The sequence below is a fragment of the Saimiri boliviensis genome, chromosome 2 (assembly GCF_048565385.1).
Source record: "Saimiri boliviensis isolate mSaiBol1 chromosome 2, mSaiBol1.pri, whole genome shotgun sequence".
Lineage (NCBI taxonomy): Eukaryota > Metazoa > Chordata > Mammalia > Primates > Cebidae > Saimiri > Saimiri boliviensis.
In genome coordinates this window covers 213,281,692-213,302,541 of record NC_133450.1, presented here as the reverse complement: position 1 = coordinate 213,302,541, position 20,850 = coordinate 213,281,692, and the positions used below count along the sequence as shown (strand labels likewise).

At 43.7% G+C, this 20,850-nt stretch overlaps 1 protein-coding gene across 1 annotated transcript in view; it reads left to right on the top strand.

Moving 5' to 3' along the window:
* The first annotated feature begins 339 nt into the window (after positions 1-339).
* Positions 340-20,850, top strand: part of CDK5RAP2 (CDK5 regulatory subunit associated protein 2) — a 197,461-nt gene continuing 176,950 nt past the window's right edge. Inside the window, exons 1-3 of the mRNA XM_003925184.4 lie at positions 340-588; positions 8,418-8,485; positions 12,264-12,331. Of these exons, the coding sequence (XP_003925233.1) occupies positions 530-588; positions 8,418-8,485; positions 12,264-12,331 (195 nt within the window). The 5' untranslated portion in view covers positions 340-529. The remainder of the gene's footprint in view (positions 589-8,417; positions 8,486-12,263; positions 12,332-20,850) is intronic.

Sequence of the window (20,850 nt, the reverse complement as noted above, 5' to 3'; positions counted from 1 at the left end):
ATCTTGAGGCCAAATCCCAAAGTTCTGGGGTCATTATTCCAGAAAAGCAAACACTAGCTTAAGAACTTTGAAGATTCCTAAGGGGCTGTATTCATTCCCATCTCCCGCGTAAATTAACGGACTAGGGCCGGCTTTCGCCCTCAACAAAGATGGCACTTACCCTCGCCTCGGCTTGAGTGCCCTCACAAAGAATGGCCGCCGGCCCTTTTTTCTCTTAGTTTTTCTGGCACAAGCGCGGATGCTTTGCCCTTAGTTAAGATGGCGCCCACCCCCGCTTCCCTGCCCGTCCTCTGGCGCCAGCTGGTCGGCTTCACTGCGTGCACCTCGGTGACCCCGCCTAGTTTCCGTAGGAAGAAGCGCCGGGAAAGATGGCGGCTTCTGTGGTTTGAATTCCAGCGGCGCCGCCAGAATCCGAACAAGAGCTGGGGTGGAGGGGGCGGGGACCCCGGGAGCCCGGCGGGTCGCTACCGCGGGGGGAACTAGTGGCGCCGCCGCCGCAGACACCAACGCCGTCACCACCTCTGTATCCATGATGGACTCGGTTTTGGAAGAGGACGTCACCCTCCCTGGGACGCTCATCGGCTGCAGGTGCGGCCGGGGCATTGGTGGTCGCGGTAATCGGGCCGGGGTTGCAGCTGATGGGGTTTTGCCCTAACGCAGCCTTGGGGTTTGCTCTTGAGGGTGTCTGGTCAGGGGCAGTGTGCGGGGTGTGTTCCTTCGGAGAGGGTCTCTGGGCGGCCCACCATCTGACACTCTGGGGGGCTGGGGTCCCCGACCTGCACCACAGCCGCCTGTAGCATTGCGCCAGGTACCTTGTAGAAGGTGTGAAGAACAGGTAAGGAGTTTTCTGAAAGAGTAGGACGACGGTGGGGCCACTTGGAGAATCCCATTAGTGGGGTTAGGTGGAGAACAGGGACCTTGAGGGCACTTGATGGTTCATTCTGTTTTGAAGATTTATTTTCGTTATGGAGAGTGTAGTCTGGATGCCCAGACTTTGCTTTTTGGGTTGCATAGTGGCCACCTAGGAAGCAATGGAATGCAATGATTGAGAGCCTTGGCTGGAGTTGGACAAAACAGGATTCAAATCCAGCCCTGTATACTGACCAGCTGTGTGACCTTGGTAAAGTGACTTAACCGGCTTTCCCATCTGTAAAATGGGCCAGTGGTAATATCCACTCAACAGAGTTGGGATGAGGATTAAAAGAGGTGATGTCTGTGGAGCAATTAGTTTGGCAAGTGTAGTGCCTACTACATAATCAGTGCTTAAAAAATGATCCTGTGTTGCCATTAGTATTGTTATTACTACGATCATCAAAGGTGATATAAATCAGGGAATGATGGCCAAGAGTGGCCTCCCATGGTCCTGCCCCAAGAGACTGTGGGAGTCCCCATTGCTGGTGGAGCTGGGGTCTGGTAGGAAGGCCTAATAGAGCGCTGCACTGCTCCAGGGCTGGCCCCTGCGGTTGTCCTGGACTCCAGGTTGGAGAGTGAGTAGATGGAAGACAAGGAGATCCCTGTCTGAGAATCTGCACTGTTTACCCCACTCTACCAGGGACAAGCTGCTGCTTTTAGTCAACAGACCCTAATTGAAAGGGTGACCATGGTATTTACTGTGCTAACTGGGACACTTTTAAGAGTGAAAAGGGCCAGGTGCGGTGGTTCACCCCTGTAATCCAGCACTTTGGGGGCTGAGGTGGGCTGCTTGCTTGAGCTCAGGAGTGTGTGAGATCAACCTGGGCAACATGGTGAAACCCTGTCTTTACAAAAAATACAAAAATTAGCCAGGCATGGTGGCATGCATTTGTAGTCCCAGCTGCTTGGAAGGCTGAGTCAGGAGGATTGCTTGAGCTCGGAAGGTTGATGCTGCAGTGAGCTGTGTTCATGTCACTGCACTGTAGCCTGGGTGTCAAAGTGAGACTCTGTCTTAGAAAAAAAAAAAAGAAAAATGAAAAGTGAAAATCATATTTATGCCCAGGCAGCAGACATAAATAGGGTCTGTCTTGGGTCAACCTGGACAAATGGTTTTTCTGTTTATGGAGAACCTACATGTATCAGGCACAGACTAAGATGCTTTGTAGTTCCTGTCTAATTGAGTCCTATGACAGTTCATCATGCCCTTTTCTATCCATTTTACTTCCACTGTCCCCATATACTGGGAGTATGGCTTCTCTCCTGGGTTGTCCTTTGTACACCTAATAGTTTTTTATACTACAGTTGGAAACTTCTTTTAACTATAAGTCTGTTCTTCATAGTCTACTGCTTTATACTTTTAATGCTGCTTATTGCTGTTATCATAACTCCCATTATTATTCTCTCAGATAGCTGTTTTCATTTCATTGCTCGTTGGCCAAACACTTGGGTTTTGGGGTTCCAGACCTAGTAGGGTTTCAGTCCCAGTTCTGCCACTTAACAACCCCTTGATCTGGGGCAAGTCACTCATCCTCTGTGAGCCTCAGTGTTTATCATCTGTAAAATGGGTTAGTATAAAGTCTAGGATTGGCATAAGGATTAAAATGAATCTTAAAAAGTTTAGCTCAGCGTCTGACCCAGAATGACTACTGAACAGATCAGCAAATATTCTCCTTTCCCTCATCTCCCTGACTTTGCAGGACCTAGGTACTGCATACATTTCATCTTAACCATTTTAAAGCATATAGTTCAGTTGTATTAAATGTATTTGTATTGTTGCGCAACTGTCACAACTATCTTTGTAACCCTTCATCTTGCGAAACAGAAACTCTGCCCCTGTTTAAACATTAACTCCCTATTCCCCTCTTCTCCCAGCCCCTGACAACCACCATACTACTTTCTTTCTCTGTGATTTTTTTTTTTTTTTTTTTGAAACAGGGTCTCACTCTGTTGCCCATGCTGTAGTGCAGTGAAGCGATCTTGGCTCACTGCAACCTCCGCCTCCAGGGTTCAAGCAATTCTTGTGCCTCAGCTACTTAGTAGCTGGGACTATAGGCATGCCCCACTACGCCCAGCTAATTTTTGTATTTTTGGTAGAGACAGGGTTTCATCAGGTTGGCCAGGCTGGTCTTGAACTCCTGGCCTCAAGTGATCTGCCTGCCTTGGCCTCCCAAAGTGCTGGGATTACAGGTATGAGCCACTGAGCCCAGCCTGTCTCTATGATTTTGACTACTCTATAAGTATTGCATGTAAGTAGAATCATCACTCCTTTTGTGACTGGTTCATTAAACTTAGCATTATGTCCTCAAGGCTCATCCATGTTGTAGTATGTGTCAGAATTTCTTTCCTTTTGAAGGCTTTTCTTTTTAATTTTTTTTAGAGTCAGGGTCTTGCTATGTTACCCAGGCTGGTCTTAAATTCCTGGGCTCAAGTAATCCTCCTGCCTCTGCCTTGCTAATTGCTGGGATTATAGGCATAAGCCACTGTGCCTGGCCCTCACTGATATTTTTATTGTCCTTTTGATTGTAGCCATCCTTGGGATGTGACGTGGTATCTCATTGTGTGTGTGTTTTTTTTGTTTGTTTTTGAGACAGAGTCTCACTGGATTGCCCAGGCTGGAGTGCGGTGGCGCAATTTTGGCTCACCGAAACCTCTGCCTCCCGGGTTCATGCGATTCTTGTGCCTCAGCCTCCCAAGTAGCTGGGACTACAGATGCATGCCAACATGCTCGACTAATTTATATATATAAATATATATATATATATAAAATATATAAAAATATATAAATATATAAAAATATATATATAAATATATATAAAAATATATATATAAATATATATATAAAAATATATATATAAATATATATATATAAATATATATATTTATATATATAGTTTCACTCTTGTTGCCCAGGCTGGAGTGCAGTGGTGCAATCTCGGCTCTGCCTCACCACAACCTCTGCCTCCCAGGTCAAGTGATTCTCCTGCCTCAGCCTCCTGAGTAGCTGGGATTCCAGGCATGTGCCACCACACACAGCCAATTTTGTATTTTTTGTAGAGTCGAAGTTTCTTCATGTTGGGCAGGCTGGTCTCGAACTCCTAACCTCAGGTGATCCACCTGCCTTGGCCTCCCAAAGTGCTGGAATTACAGGTATGAGCCACTGTGTCTGGCCTAATTTTTATATTTTTAGTAGCGACGAGGTTTCACCCTGTTTGCTGGGCTGGTCTTGGAACTCCTGACCTCAGGTGATCTGCCTGCCTTTGCCTTCCAAAGTGCTGGGATTATAGGAGTGAGCCACCGTGCCCAACCCTTATTGTGGTATTAATTATACTTTAATGACTACTGATGTATCGAGCATCTTTCCATGAGCCTTTTAGCCATTTGTACACTTTCTTTGGAGAAATGTGTATTTAAATCCTTTGTCTGTTTACAAAATGTGAATATATTTTGACCCAGCAATTCTTCTTGTCATCTATTCTAGAGAAATTCTCATACTTGTGCAGAGTGGGACCTTATAAGGACATTCATATGACTGTGTGTGTAAAAGAAAAACTTGGAAACAAATTGAATTATCATCAGTAGGGGATTGGGTAAATACACATTCTTTCAAAGGTCTCTTTCAAACTGCGGCCCATTGGTAGCTCATGAAATTCAATTTTGTAGGTTCAACCAGGATTTAGAAAAGTAGAACAGAATAGAAAACATTTCAAGGATGAAGCATAATAAGATTTCTTCTGTGGTTCATGGTCAGTAAAGTTTGAATAATACTGCTGTAGAAAGCTTTGTAGGAGTTAAAAACTTTGAGGCATATCTATTTGTACTGTCATGAAAACATCTTGAGGGCATATTAAGTAGAAGAAACATGTCGTGGCATGATATATACTGTTTGATTGCATGTGTTTTATTTTTAAGCAGCAGAGTTAAAACTATGTAAAAATGTATAAAAAGATCTGGATGCTTATAGGTCTTTTTGATAACAGTGATTCCCTCTTAGGCAGGTACTAGATGGGAGTGAGGAGTAGCCAAGGAGAACTTTAGGTTTATCTGTATTTTTTTATTTATGTATTTTTCTGTAATTAAGAATAAATAAAATGGACTAGCTTGGAGTTTCCAGCTTATCAACTTTTGGGTCTTTGTTTCCTGTTTTTTTTTTTTTTTTTTTTAAAAAGAAAAGACCAGCCTGACCAACATGATGAAACCCTGTCTCTACTAAAAATACAAAAAATTAGCCCGGTGTGGTGGTGCGCACCTGTAATCTCAGCTACTAAGGAGACTGAGGCAGGAGAATAGCTTGAACCTGGGAGGCAGAGGTTGCAGTGAGCCAAGATGGTGCCACTGTACTCCAGCCTGGGTGACAGAGGGAGACTGTCTCAGAAAAAAAAGACAACATTAAAAAGTACCACCAACTGCACAAGGACTGTGGTGAGGATTAAACCTGATTTTAGTTTTAAAATTCACTTTAGAAAATGGACTTTAATCCTGTGATGAGGATGAAAGGGAGGGCTGCCTGTCCTGTGCTGAGTGTGGTGCTTGTGCAGCATGGGTGCCCCCACACAGGGCAGGTTTCTTAGATTGTGCTTTATTTTGCACGTGAGGAAACTGGTACTTCACTGTGTGTCACATTTGTATAGGAGCTTTGGGCAGTCCAGACACAGGTTAGCAAGTGGAAAAGCCACTGGGATCCTGGATTTGGGGCTTGGCTTTGCCACTGACTTGTGATTTTGAGCAAATAAGTTCCTAACCCATTTCTGGGTTTCAGTCTTCTCACCTGTGCACTGATAAGATCGTATCTGACCCCTCTTGTTTTGCTTACATTGTTTTTATTTCTAGTGAGTCTCCCAGAGGCCCCAACCTCAATTTTAAGGCTACAAGTGAATGATCAGAATGGGAAGAGGGAGGTGCTTGGGGCTGGAGGTGTGGTTGGAACTGACTGGAGGGTGCAGATGATAGAGAGTCATAGCATTTTAAAAGTGGGTAGGTAAAGCTCAAGTGGAAATTTGGCAGGATCCAGGCAAGAATTTCTGCATTACATAGTGGTTTTGTCTAAGACTTAGGATGTCAGGTATCATTTTTCAAACTTCAGTGTTTGCCTGTAGGATGCTTGTCTAAGACCAAAATCTTTGGCTTTGCTTGCTAGGTACTTTTCAGCTGTGATTGATGTTGGCTTGAGTTATTCATGGGCAGTTTCAGCCAGTGGGAGTTAACGTAATGGTGGTGGTGGAGAGAACCGCAGATTGAGAATGTAGGAGGAGACCTTAGGCCGAGCTTGGCCAATAACCTGGTGTGTGTGACCTTGGGCTTCTGAACCACCAACTGCAAAAGATGATGGTTGAACTTTATTTTAGTTTTTAAAATTCAGTTTAGAAAATTGACTTTGTCCTTTTAGTGATGTTTATTGGAGGAAATTGAGAATCATGGAATATTAAAAGAAAGAAAACCTCTCATTTTTCTACAAATGATGATTTTAAATATTTCAGTGTATTTTCTTTGTCTTGTTATGTATCTGTAGCCCACCTATTTCCAAAACGGACTTGAGGTGGCTTCAGTGTTTACGTACTGTATAGTATTTGTTTTCATCTGTTTATATTTTTTCATTTACCTTTGTAAAGGGGACACTTTTTTAATTTTTTGAGACAGAGACTCACTCTGTCACCCAGGCTGGAGTGCAGTGGTGCAAACATCTCGGCCTTCCAGGTTCAAGTGATTCTCCTGCCTCAGCCTCCCTAGTAGCTGGGATTACATGCACCTGCCACAATAACTGGCTATTTTTTTTATTTTTAGTAGAGATGGGGTTTTACTATGTTGGCCAGGCTGGTCTTGAACTCCTGATCTCAAGTGATCTGCCCACCTTGGCCTCCCAAAGTACTGGAATTATAGGCATGAGCCATTGTACCCAGCCCGGACACATTTTTTATGATCGTTTTCTTGATGTTGGAATTTTATGGTATTTCCAGTTTTTTGCTGTTTTTGATCTTGAAGGTCTATTCCAACTCCAAAGTTTGGTGGTCAGGCAAAATTGTCCCAGGAGCAGAATGAATTTGGATTTAGAGGCATGGAAAGAGCAAACTGCCAAAAAGTCAAGCTGAGCTTCCATCAACTCCTAGTTTATAGCGTGGGAGGGGGAGCGTTTGTGGAGGTTGGATGTTAAAGGCCTGGCTTCTGGACCTGGCTCTCCACTGAACTGCCATGTGATCTTGGCTAGGACAGTGAAATTGTCTGGGGCCTTGGAGCCTTCCTTTGAAAAATGTGTGCACCCTCAGGGAATTTGGCAATTCTAATGATGGCAAATCTTTTCTAAATTGCAAAGTACTAGCCGGGCGTAGTGGCTAACACCTGTAATCCCAGCATTTGGGATTATATATAATCCCCTATGTTTGGGAGACTGAGGCAGGTAGATTATGAGGTCAGGAGTTTGAGACCAGCCTGGCCAAGAGACTAGCCTGACTAATACGGTGAAACCCCGTCCCTACTAAAAATAAAAAATTTAGCTGGGCATGGTGGCGGGCGCCTGTAATCCCAGCGACTTGGGAGGCTGAGGCAGGAGAATTGCCTGAACCCAGGTGGTGGAGGTTGCAGTAAGCCAAAGATCGTGCCACTACATTCCAGACTGGGTGACAGAGAGTGACTCCAACTCGAAAAAAAAAAAAAAAAATTGTAAACCACTGTAGGTTTCAGGGTGACATGATATTTTGCTCCCATTTATGGAGTACCCACAATATATGGGTACCTTGCTATATCTTGTTTAATTGCCAATTACTCTGTGAGGTAGCTGCTGTTTTCCTTTTACAGCTGAAGAAAGTGAGGCTCAGAGACATACATGGCAGAGCTGAGAACAGAATTCAGGGTAGTGTCTTTTGTGTCATACCACCCCTCCTATTATGGTTAGTTTTCTGTCAATGTTTCCAGATCCTCACTGAACATATTTATATAATTCAACCAGGGCAACTTCCTGGATCAGTGAATTTTGCATTGTTTGACATTCTTAAAGCATCTAAGTTGGTGTCTGATTCCCAGAGGTTGTGATAGGTATATTAGTAGTCATAATGATGATAGTAACAAAACAATAGTTGCCATTTATTGAACACTTACTATGTGCTTTTTGTTTATATACATGAAGTAATTTAATTTTTATAGGGAGGGCATGGTATCCCCATGTACCAGATTAAGAAAGTAAGACCCAGAAACATAAGTAGCTTGTACTTGGCACAGTGCCTCTGCCACTAGCACATATTTGGCACACAGAACATTTGATGTATGGCTGAATGAATGAATGATATTACTGAAGGTCACTCAGCTACCAAGTGTTGGAGCTGGAACTCAGTCCTAAAGCCAGAACTCAGCCCCAAAGCCTGAGTTCTTAATCTCTGTGCTTCGTGCCTCACAGGTAGTTCAGCTGTGTGTCTGTCCCTCCTGGCCGTGGGATAATTGTCATGTGCAGTCCAGGCAGTCTTAACAATCTGTGTCGTTCAAACATTAGCTCATCTCTTATCCTATGTATTCTCTCCTAGTGGCCTTGTTCCTAATGTACCAGATGACCTGGATGGCGTCACCCCCAAAGCTGGGTTGGGAAATGGTGGTAAGTACACAAAACCAGGCATTCTCTTGAGAAAGAACAAGGAAAGTAGACATTAGACTGTGGGCATCTTGAGCTTTCATATCTCTGGAGCCCAGAGGCTTCCCTGGACTGGCACACAGTAGGTACTCAGTAGTTTTTGTGTGTATTGATTTGCTCTCCACTGCCTTTCGTAAACTCTGGACTAGAGGAATTGCCCTTTAGGCCATACTTGATGCATTTCGTTTGTTGCTCCTAAGCCTGTAGGGATTCAGTGAGCATTTGCTGAACTGAACAACTGCAGGGAGGCTGGACATTGAATTGGTGGCCAGGCCAGTGGCTGGAGGCCTAGGAGAGCTGCCATCTGGGCTCCAGCGTGCCAAGGCCTTCCTGGCAGGCTGCTGGATCCTGTTTGCCGGCTGAGGCCCAGCATTCCTACACGGGCCTGCCCTTTGGAGACAAATAGCTGGTTAGACCACAGGAGATGGCACTGGGTAAATAAATAGCGTATTGTGCTTAAGCTGGATTCTAAGGAGACTTTGCAGTTTGGGTCCAGCTAAGCATTCTTTATAATTTTTGTTTCTGAAAAAAGTGAATGCTTAAGCGTCTCTGTGGGTAGTGCTAGTTTTTGCAAAATATCTCTAAGATATTTTGACTTGTGTTTTTGTTTCTCTTCTCCACAGTGCTGAGATATGTGCAAAGAAAGGAGATTTTGGAGCAGACAGGAAAAGAGTCCCAAGGTTTATTTCTGGAAAATCCCTTAACTTACAGGGCACCCTCACGTTTTCCTTAGGAACTTGTTATCTTTTACTTTATTTTTACTTTTTATTTTTTTGAGACAGGATCTTGCCCTGTCACTCAGGCTGCGAGCGTGGAGGTGTGATCACACGCAGCACCCTTGACCTCTTGGACTCTCTCATCTGTCTCCTTGGTAGCTGGGACTACACATGTGTGCCACGACACCCGGCTCATTTTTGTATTTTTTCTACGACAGTTTTGCCATCTTGCCCTGGCTGGTCTTGAATTCCTGGACTCAAGTAATCCACCTGCCTCAGCTTCCTAAAGTGCTGAGATTACAGGCATGAGCCACTGCACTCACTGGCAACTTTTACTTTAAATGCAAAATGGAGCAAGTCTGATTTCGACTCTTCCTGCCCAGAGGCAGTTAGCAGAAGACTTATAGGCCTACTGTTTTTTTTTTGAGATGGAGTGTTGCTCTGTTGCCCAGGCTGGAGTGCCATGGTGTGATCTTGGCTCACTGCAATCTCCACCTCCTGGGTTCAAGCAGTTCTCCTACCTCAGACTCCCGAGTAGCTGGGATTACAGGCACATGCCACCACGGCTGGCTACTTTTTGTATTTTTAGTAGAGAGAGGTTTCATCATGTTGGCCAGGCTGGTCTAGAACTCCTGACCTGAGGTGATCTGCCCGCCTCAGCCTCCCAAAGTGCTGGGATTACAGGAGTGAGCCACCGTGCTCAGCCGGCCTATTTCTTTTCTTTTTTTTTTTTTTTTTAATTTAAAAAAATTCTCTTTTTTTTTTAAGACGGGGTTTCACCATGATGGCCAGGCTGGTCCACCCACCTCGGCCTGCCAAAGTGCTAGGATTACAGGTGTGAGTCACCATGCCTGTCGGCCGGCGTATTTCTTAATTCAGTCGATAGTATATATCTGCTTCGTGTCGGGCTCTGGGCTCAGTGCTGGAATTCAACCTCAGACATGGTTACTGTTAAGCTGAGAAGACAAACACTTATGAGAAACTGTGTGATCAGTGTCAGGAGCAAAGAAGTATAAAGTGCTATAAGAGGGCATTAAAGGGAGATTTCCTCTGGTGTGGAGGTGGGGCAGGCTAGAGTTTCCCAAGCAATTGACATTGGAGCAGAGACCTGAACAAGTAGGATGCAGGTAGGGAAGAAGGAGGGGATGAGTATCCCAGACACAGGTAAGGGCATGGCCTGTTTGAGGAATAGGAAAACAAACCAGTGTGCCCTTCATGTCTGCCCTGCCCACTGCTTAGCCTCTTTTCTGCTAAGCGGTTTCTGAACACCATGCCCACTCCCACCTCTGTGCTTCTGCCTGGGCTGTCTCTCCTTCCTTTTGTCTCTCTCATCTGCCTGGTGCCTGCTTGCTGCCTCTTTAAGACTCAGCTCAAAGCTCACCACCGTTTTTGGCTCTCCCCAGGCTAAGGTGTACTTTCCTCTTTGAACATTGTGTATTTCACTTCATCTCATTTCATTTCATTTATTCCTGTTGGCTACTTCTAAAGTATCAGAATGAGACTAGTTCTCACCTGCCTATACTCCTGCCATCCTGCTCCAAACCACCATGGTCTGTGGCCTAGATTATCCCAATGTTCTAACTGGTTTCCCTGTTTCACTTCTAAGCCCCTTAGAGTCTGTTCTCAGAAAGGCAGCCAGAGGGAGCCTGTAGAAGCCTAAGTCCAGTTATGTTATTCCTTAGCTCCAAACCTCTGCAGCTTCTGAGTCCTTAGAAGAGCCTAGAAACCATATGCAGTCTGTCCCCATTTACCTCTCTTACCTCCTCTCTTGCTGTCCCCCTTTGGTTATTGAGCTCCAGCCTATTGGCCTCTTGACTGTTCCCCACACCCACTGGGGACCATGCTTCCCCTTCAGGCTTCTCCCTGAAGAATTCTCCCCCAGGTAACTGGTCCTTTCCTCTTCAGGTCTGCCCAGATGTCACCTTCTTGGTGAGACCTTCCTTAACCACCTTACTTAAAATGGCAATCCTCACCCCATCCCTCCTATTTCCTATCCTTATCTACTTTATTTTTCCCCATAGCATTTATCATGTTTTTACATATTATTCAGTGGGTTTTTTTGGTTTTGTTTATTGTATTTCTTCCCTCTGGACTATCAGCTCCATTTGTTTGTTTTATGTCCTGATGTTTCCACATTTAGAAAGGGACCTAGCAGAAAGTGGGCTCTCAGTGCATATGATATGGAAGAATGAACTTCTTTACCCAGCGCACATTTACTGAACACCTGCAGAGTGCCACAGGCTTTCCTCAGCCTGATAACAGTTAGTTTAGATCTCCGTCTTGCCCACTTGATCGGGAACCTCTTGGATCCAGGATTGGTGTTGTCTCTACCATTGTTTCCTCAGCACACAGGGTGGGGCTTAGCACCAAGCAGGTGTGCAATGCAATATGTGTTTGTTGAGTTAAAGCTGTGCAGAGATTTGGGTATTGGCACAGTCTTTAAAACGGGTCAGCAATTTCTGGTCCACTGCTTGCTTTTGAAAATAAACTTTTATTGGAACATAACCACTTTGTTTGTGGATTGTTTGTGGCTGTTTTTCTGTGGCAACAGAAGATTTGAGTAGTTGTGACAGATTTTAGGCTTTGCCTATGGCCCACAAAGCCTAAAATACTGTCTGGCGTTTTAAGAAAAAGTTTGCCAACCCCTGCTGTCAAATCAGTTAGACATGCTTTGTTTTAATTACTGATATGAGAAGATGATAATTCTGTTGAGTAAAGTAATTTCTTGAAATAAGGAAGTACCTATTAGGACAGCCTGCTTTGCAGAATTGCTGATGCATTTGCTGGTTTCATCCTCTGATGTGCACATTCCTACTTTGGGGTTAGTTTAAGTAATTTGTCAATTAATGATTTAGAGTTTTCCCTGGCCTAAGATCAGTAAATCACGACAGACAGCAAGTACCAGCAGGGTATACTGTGGAAGCAGTTCATGTTTTTTTTTCTCCTCTGGGGTCTGTTCCCCAAAAGGAACATTGGGCAGTTTGAATGCTGTGACGTTTTCCTATGTCTGTTTCGTCTTTTTATAGTGCTCCCAAATGTGTCAGAAGAAACAGTGTCTCCCACCAGAGCACGGAACATGAAGGACTTTGAAAATGTAAGTGAAAATACCAAATTACTATCCCAGCAAATCATCTCTGCTGCTACTGTCCAGCCAGACCCAGGAAAGATGTGTTTCCTGAGATCTAAGTTCAGTGATACTAGAGGTAGAAGGGGTGCCATGTCTCCTGGACATCCTCTGTGAGACTTATATGTACACATGCAGTCAGCCCTTTATACAAGGGCCAAAGACAGGTTCTGACGGGTTCAGCAGTTTTCAACGTTGGGTGAAACCTTTGGTTTTCAAGTTTGGTGTCTCTCTGGCGTCCTAAAGGTGAGGATGTTCCCCTGTTGCAAGTTGAGGTGAGCTAATATTTGTCAAGGGCCTTAAGGCAAGTTATTTACGGTCCCCTATTTGATGCTCACTGCAACCCTTTGAGATATTTTGTATTATTCCCATTCCTACAGAGAAGGAATCTTAAGACCAGGAGAGACTTGTTTATGGTCATATAATGCAGGAGTGTCAGAGTTGGGATTTGAATCCAGGTTTTTATTAATTCCGAAGCCATTATTTCCACTGCATTGTGCTTCCCTTGCATTGTATAGACTTTATCATTGTTGCTTTTGAATGAAATGTGAGTAGCCTGTACCCAGTACTGTGTAGTTTTTTTCTGAGAATGGATTACTCGGTGCTAGATTTGGCTTCAGTGCTTAATGTCTTTTAGCGTTGTGTCTTTCATTTGTTAGCAGATGGGGTTTGTTGTCAAGTAACAGGAAAATAAGGTTATTTTCCCAATTCCAATTCTCTTTAACAAGTTACCTGTTCAGTGCTCTCATTTATCATGGGAAGAATTAGACCCTTCTTCATTTGTAAGCAAATGAAATCCATGCAATGCAAGACACAGGAGATACTTATCAGAGAGAAGATGGAGGACACAGAGAGAAGGACATTCCACAATTATGTTTCTCTCTCCCCAGTTGTCTTTACAGAACAGAGCAGTGCTGTCTCTGGATTTAATTTAGAATACTCATTACTGCTAATAGTTATCTGCAAACCACCAGTGACCAATTGAAGAAATGACTTGTCAGATCTCTAATGGAAACAAGTAATTTCTGAGCGTTGAGTTGTTATAATTTCAGCTGTACAACTCGATCTATGCTGTGGGGTCTGGGGCCTCAAACGAATTTGATTATTCTACATCGTGTATAATTAAAATATACTCTACTATTAAATGGTTGTTCCTGTTTTATCATAAGAGTAATAACAACTACTGTTTATTGAGCTTTTGCTCCGAGCTGGGCACTTTAAGTGCTAAGCTCCTTGTATATGTTACTCCAATATTAAAGCGGCTCTGCAAGATAGTTATTTCATTTTGAAGGGCACTGTGTTACATCTCATTTCTAAATTGGAAAATTTCACAGAATGTTAGACTTTTGGTGTCATATCTATTATCTGCTTATTGAATGGAAAGGAATCCGAGAATTGAGTACAACCCTCTTTATTATATGTAGGAGAAACTGAGGCCCAGGGATGTGGCGTGGCAAAATTGTTCTCAGAGGCAGTCTGTGCTGCCTAAGGACCATGGTCTCTGGAGCCAGGCTTTGTGTTTGTCCACTTCTGCTGGGTGCCCTGTGGCCAGTCACTTAACCTCCCTGTACTTCCCTCATTTTAAAAATGAGCATAGCAGTACCTACTTCATAGCGTTGTTCGGAGGATTGAATGAGTGAATATATGCAAAGCACAGATGCCTAGCACAGAGTACGTTCTGTGTTTGCCATCACTGCTTCTCCCTTTTCTTACTGTTACTGTTATAATTACTGTTATTTTTTTTTTCCATTCTTCCATGTGATCCAAATTTCCCTTGTTCAGATGTGTTCTTGATGACCTAAATCCTGTTTTTCTTTGAAGGTGAGGGAGAGCCTTCTATGCCAACATGTTTTAGGATTTATGTTTTTTTCTTTATGACTGTGGTCCTTTGGCTGCTGTTAGGTTTTTATGGCATTAATATTTTTTATTGTAGCATTTTCAAGAGCAAATTCTGCAGCCGGAATTGAAATGGCCACACTGTTCTCAGTGTCTCCCTTTCAGGTCTTTATAAGTCACTGAAATTTTTCATTTGGCCTGAGTTACAAAATGCATGATCTCTATGTAGTGGTAGTCTGAACTTTCTGTGGGATGCTTATAGGAAATGCTCTTGGCATCTAAAGCTAATTTTAGAGTCAGCATGCATGTTTAAGGAGGGGGCTGAGAGGTACTTTGGATTTAAAGTGGAAACTCATGATTCGTCTTACTCTAGTCGCAGATGATTGATACCTAACCATCAGGAGTTGCAGTTAGCTGGGGACTGGCAATACATAGGTACCTTACGGTTTTCCTCAGAGTTCATCCATTCAGTAAACAGTTTTTAATATATGCCACTGTGCCAGGCTGTCTGCCAGGGGGAATCTGCAGTGGATTAAGACCCAGGTAAGTCCCCCTGTCCAGAGCCTCCCCCTGTCCAGAGGCTCACAAGTCTTCATTTTGGTCTTTAAACTGGTAATCCATTAGTCTAATATCCTCATTAGTGGAGGGTATAATCACCTGTATGGCAGGCCTCATGGTAGGAATTAGGTAAATCAGTTGGTCTTCACTGGGAGCTGTCTTACTGGTCTTCCCTCCCTAGACCAGAGGAGGCCTTGTGGAAGCAGCATTTTGTGAAGGCCTGTGCTTACATGCTGTGACTTGTTCTGGACACTAATCTCTCTCTCTCTCTTTAAAAAAATGTTTTTTTGGGTGAGTATGGAAGACCCAGAATCTGGTACAACGTATGCTGTCCAGGTAGCTATCTTTCTCAATGTATGGAAGAGTTTAATTCTGGTGTTTGACAGGGAATGACATGGATAACTTTCCATTCTCAATACTGATGGATGGCATTATTATTGGCTGTGTAATATTAAATAAAGGCTTATTAAAAGGGATGGATTGAGCCATAATTTACATAACCTTACTGTGGGACATTTCAGGTTGTTTTTAATTTCTCACTTTTATAAACAAAGCTGTGATGAATCTCCTTGTGCATATATCTTTTTTTTTTTTTTTTCTTCTGAGATGGGGTCTTGCTCTGTCACTAGGCTGGAATGCAATGGCGCGATCTCGGCTCACTGCAATCTCCGCCTCCCGGGTTCAAGCAATTCTCCTGCCTCAGCCTCCCAAGTAGCTGGGATTAGAGGCACGTACCACCATGCCCAGCTAATTTTTGTATTTTTAGTAGAGACAGGGTTTCACCATGTTGGCCAGGCTGGTCTCGAATTTCTGACCTCGTGATCCACCCGCCTAGGCCTTTCAAAGTGCTGGGATTACAGGCGTGAGCCATCGCGCCTGGCCACACATATCTTTTTATAGTTATATGTGTGTGTCCTTTTTTTTTTTGAGATGGAGTTTCACTCTTGTTACCCAGGCTGGAGTGCAATGGTGCAATCTCGACTCACTGCAACCTCTGTCTCTTGGGTTCAGGCAATTCTCCTGCCTCAGCCTCCTGAGTAGCTGGGATTACAGGCACACACCACCATGCCCAGCTGATTTTTTGTGTTTTTAGTAGAGACGGGGTTTCACCATATTGACCAGGATAGTCTCGATCTCTTGACCTCATGATCCACCCACCTCGGCCTCCCAAAGTGCTGGGATTACAGGCGTGAGCTACTGCGCCCAGCCCGTGTGTGTTCTTTTTAAGGTAGATTCCTAGAAATAAGATTTCTGGATGTCGGAGATAGTAAGCATAACTTAGATGCAATAAACAGTAGATACTATGGAATAGGATTTGTTACGTCTAGTGGCTTCCTTTCTAAGAAATTGAAAGAACTCTTAGCCAGGAGTGGCGGAAACAATTGCCTGTATCCTGTCCACACCTGGTTTTGCTGTTCTTGTCTTATACTCACCTGCCTTGAGATGCTGGCCTTCTTGCATTGACGCTTTTGTTCCTATTGTTGAAAATTCTTGGTCTCAGCCGAGGCAGTTCATCAAATTTGAGTGTTTTATTTGTGATTTCACTAGCAGATTGGCATCTTTAAATTTGCTCTGTGATGTCTATGTTGTCAGTTACTTAGTACCAGATCATAGTTCCCTCATCTTCCACCCCTGCCCCACTTGTATGGCCCTGAAGCTTTCAGAAGCACCGTGGTGTATTGATATGACATGGATTTGAGAATGCTGAGGACTGGGTTTCAGATTTCGCCCTGCCACTTACTAACCTATGGCCTTAAATGGGTTGCTTCCAAAACTTGATGTATAAAGTGGGGCTACTACTGTCTTTCTTTCAGATTTATTAATTAGGTAAAGTATGGAAAACACCTAGCATGCCTGGTGCAAAGTGGCTACTCAATACATGCTGATGTTTGACCTAATCTGAAGATTCTGTTGACTGCCCTTGGTTTTGCCCCATGAGTGTTCAGTTTCTGCAGACCCTTCTGTGATGTTTCTTTGACCTTGGAATAAAATCCCTAACCTTACCGTGGTCCATGAGAACCTGCCCTGTTTGATTGGCAACTTCCTGTCTCTTTGAACTCAGCATATTCCTCTCCCCATCCTACACTGCTCTAGCCACAGAGGCTGCTCTTCCTCAGCCACACCCAGCTTGTCCCTGTGCCAGGGCCTTCATGCATGCTCCACCCTCTGCCTGGACACTCTTTTTCCCTTTCCTTGAATGGCAGGCCTCTGGACCTTCTTGCCTTAGTTTAATGTGACCTTGTTAGAGACGCCATCCCTGACTCCCTTCTCAACTCATGATTACTTCTAGCAAGTACTCAGCACCCTGTCTCTCCCATCATGACTCTTGTGACAATTTGTGATTATTTCTTTATTAGTGTTCTTGCTTAACATGTGTTTCTCTTCCATGTCTAATACTCAACACTGAACCTAACAAAATGGTAGGCACTTAATAGTTGTGGATTGAATGAATGTGTGACCTTGTATGGAATACTAAAGCTCCAAGTTTTGCTTGCTTTAGCTGTAAATCTGGGGAAAAATACTTATCTGAGGCTTGTGGTGAGGAGTAAATAACATGCTAGGATAGTGCCTGCTATACCAGATCTTTAGCAACCCGGGCGGCTGCTGTGGTTATTGTTAGTAAAGTGGCTGGAGAGGAGATACACCTAAAGACACACTAGGCAGATAGCTTATAATGAGGATGGGGGCATGCAGGACCAGAGTCATAGGAAAACAAGTAGTAATGAGGGCAAGGTGAGGCTAAGGGTGGGAGAATGAGGGTGAGCGTAGAACGTGGCAGGAGTGCAAGAACCGTGTGGGATGCAGCTCAGTGGAAGTGGTTGAAGACCAGGTCTGTAGCCGGCAGAGTGAGTGTTGTAGCCACTTCCCATGGAGCTCTGACGGTGCTAGGGCTCTTTGCAGAGTTGAGTACTTGGAATCAAGTTGGGCTTATGGCTGGTGGGGTAAAAGTGTTAAGTCCAGGGGTTCATCTGTGTAGGACGATGGCCTGCTGGATTGAATGCTCTGAGTTCCCATACCTCTGCGTGTCCTGGCCGTGTCCTCCAAAAACCTGGCCAGATGGAGGGCTGAGTCGTGTAAATTTTTACCATCTTTTTGAAGGCCATTTGGAAAGAGATTTTGATAGTCATAAATATAAAATTACTCTTGAGCCCAATCATCCATTTTGGGGAAATTGATAGTAGGGAAACAACCCAGTAGAAGGAAAAAGCTCTGTTCATGAAGGTATTTGTTGCCACATTGTGTATAATTGTGAAAAATTGGAAGGAAGGGAAATTACATTTTATATTTGTTATCTCTTTGCTTGCGACAAGTGTGTTGAGGATATTTCACAGATGAGGAGGCTGAGGTTGGAGGGATTAAACAACTTGCCAATGAACTTGTTGTCACTGAGAAACAAAAGGCAAAATTCAAGCCTGGTCTTTCCGGTTGTAAAAGCTTGTCACTTTCCATTAGAACACACTGAGTCCGTCAGTGCACGGCAGAGAAATGGTTATACAATTGACTGTGAATCACTTCAGTAGAATATAGAGCGGTTATTTCAACTGGAAGTTTTGTGCAATTCTGCCACAATATGAAAAATACTTAAGAAATACTAAGTGAAAGCAATGGAATATGCAAATTCACTTAGGTTATAGTTCTACAGAAATATGTATTCATGAGCAAAGGTTGAAAACAATATGAAAAGATTTCATAAGGTAGTTAAATTCCAACTAGTGTTTGGGATTCAGTTTTAAATTTCTGTTATTGAGGCTGGGTGTGATGGCTCATGCATGTAATTTCAGCACTTTGGGAGACCAAGGCAGGGGGATCACTTGAACGTAGGAGTTTAAGACCAGCTTGGGTCACAAAGTGAGACCCTGTCTCTACCAAAAAATAAAAAAATTAGCTCAGCATGGTGGTGCGCACCTGTGGTCCCAGCTACTCAGGAGGCTGAGGTGGGAGGATTGCTTGAGCCTGGAAGGCTGAGGCTGCAGTGAGCCATGAGTGCACCACTGCACTCTAGCCTGAGTGACAGAGAGAGACCCTGTTTAAAAAAAAATCCTGTTATTACTCCAATATTATTTATAATAGATACTTACCTGGTAACAGTTTTCTTGATGATTTGAAGACACCAAAGAGAGTATCTGCATCAGAAACTTGATTCCAAAGTATCCTCCCCTCTTTACTACCTCACTTAGCTGCTGGAGGCAGAATTATCTTACGTGCAGCATTGTTTACTAGAGATCAATTTTGGGTAGCCAAGTTCATGGTTTCTGTTATGTCTAGGTGAGTTCTTTCAGTTTTTGTACTTTCAAAAAGGATAAAAAATTCATTATGGTCCAAGTATCTGCTTATTGAAGGCCTGAGAAGTGAATTCTTTTTTTTTTTTTTTAGGCTTTATTGTGTGTGTGTGTTTACACATACAGTTATTTAAGATAGACGAAATATCAGCTGGGCACAGTGGCCTGTAATCCCAGCACTTTGGGAGGCTGAGACAGGCACATCACCCGGGGTCAGGAGTTTGAGACCAGCCTGGCCAGCATGGTGAAACCCCATCTCTACTAAAAATAAAAAAATTAGGTGGGCATGGTGGTGGCTGCCTGTAATCCAGCTACTTGGGAGGCTGAGGTAGGAGAATTGCTTGAACCCAGAAGGCGAAGGTTGCAGTGAGCTGAGATTGCGCCACTGCACTCTAGCTTGGGCTACAGAGTAAGACTCTGTCTCAAAAAAAAAAAAAAAAAAAAAAAAAGACAATACTACCATCTGTGTATGCAGACCAGAATAATTCCCTAGATGTAAAAATAGATGGTTTCATGGAGGAAGGATACCATACTGTCCTGAGACTGTGAGTGGGGCTGGCAAATGGTACATAATCACAGGGTTAGCAACAGCCAGGATGGCACAGACCATTCCCAGTCAATAGTGAGTGGAGGACACAGGTCTTGAGACAGCCAGATGGGCAGGTTGGAGAAGATCTCCTCCCTTTAGCGCTATGGCATTGCCTTCACGCTACATGATTTTTAACACTGTTCTGTGTTTACTGCTTGTTAAGTCCAGGGCTCTGCCAGGTGCTTTAGTTAATTTAGTTGTCACAACACCTCTGTGAAAGAATTGATTTTGTCCTCATTTTATAGATGAGCCACCATTGGCACAAAGATGTTAAATAATTTTCCCAAGGTCACACAATGCAAAAGTAGCATCTCTGGTAGTATCGTCTGTTTCTGCTGACCCCAGAGCTCTTGCTCTTAGCCCTTTCTGTCTTAGATGGGAAGATGATTTGGTAGGGTGAGCCTCAGCTTTGGAGGCCCAGCTTCTTGTGAGCCATTGAAATGGAGAGCCAGAGTTAGGCCCTTTGCTTAGATTTCAGTTGTGGTGGGGCTGGTTGGAGTTGCCCTGATTCCTTTTCATGTTGGTTTTTCTTCCCTTTTAGATGGAACTGCAGGCTAGGCAAGGCTTTTGACAGACTGGGATTAGGAGGAGGCCAGAAAGACTGACTCGTAGCTCCTGCAAAATTTTTCCTACTGCTAAGCTGGGGCCCTTCTCCAGTTTCAGAAAGCACCACCCCATAATCATGTTGGGACGTTTTCCATTTCAGATGGCTGCACTTCCACAATAACATGTGGCTTCCAACGGCTGGAACGTGGCTAACACAGCCTTGCGTTGGCTTACTTTTGAGCATTGGGTTTCCAAGTCATATTTGGTGGGTTTTGTATTTTGAGTATTTATTCCTACTGTATTGTAAGCTGTATCCAGTTTCTCCACCCCAAGTTTTTTTTTTTTTTTCTTTGTTTCTCTTAAAGGGAAAAGTACACATGAGAAAAACATTAAAATGTTTTAAATTCTTATGTTGTGCTAGGCACTATACTAAACATTGTAATTAATTCCTTTCAATTCTTAGACTGGCTCTTTGAGATGGTTATAATAATCCCTTTTTTGCAGAGACAGGAGCTGAGGCACATAGGAAAAGTGAATTTCAGTAAGGTCATACAGCAAGTAAAGTGGTCCAGATTGTATTTATTCATTAGTTTGTTCATTCATTTAACAGATTATTGAGCATCTCCTGTGTTCTAGATACTTGTTGAAACCTCAGAGGAAACAGCCATGAAAGATTAAGT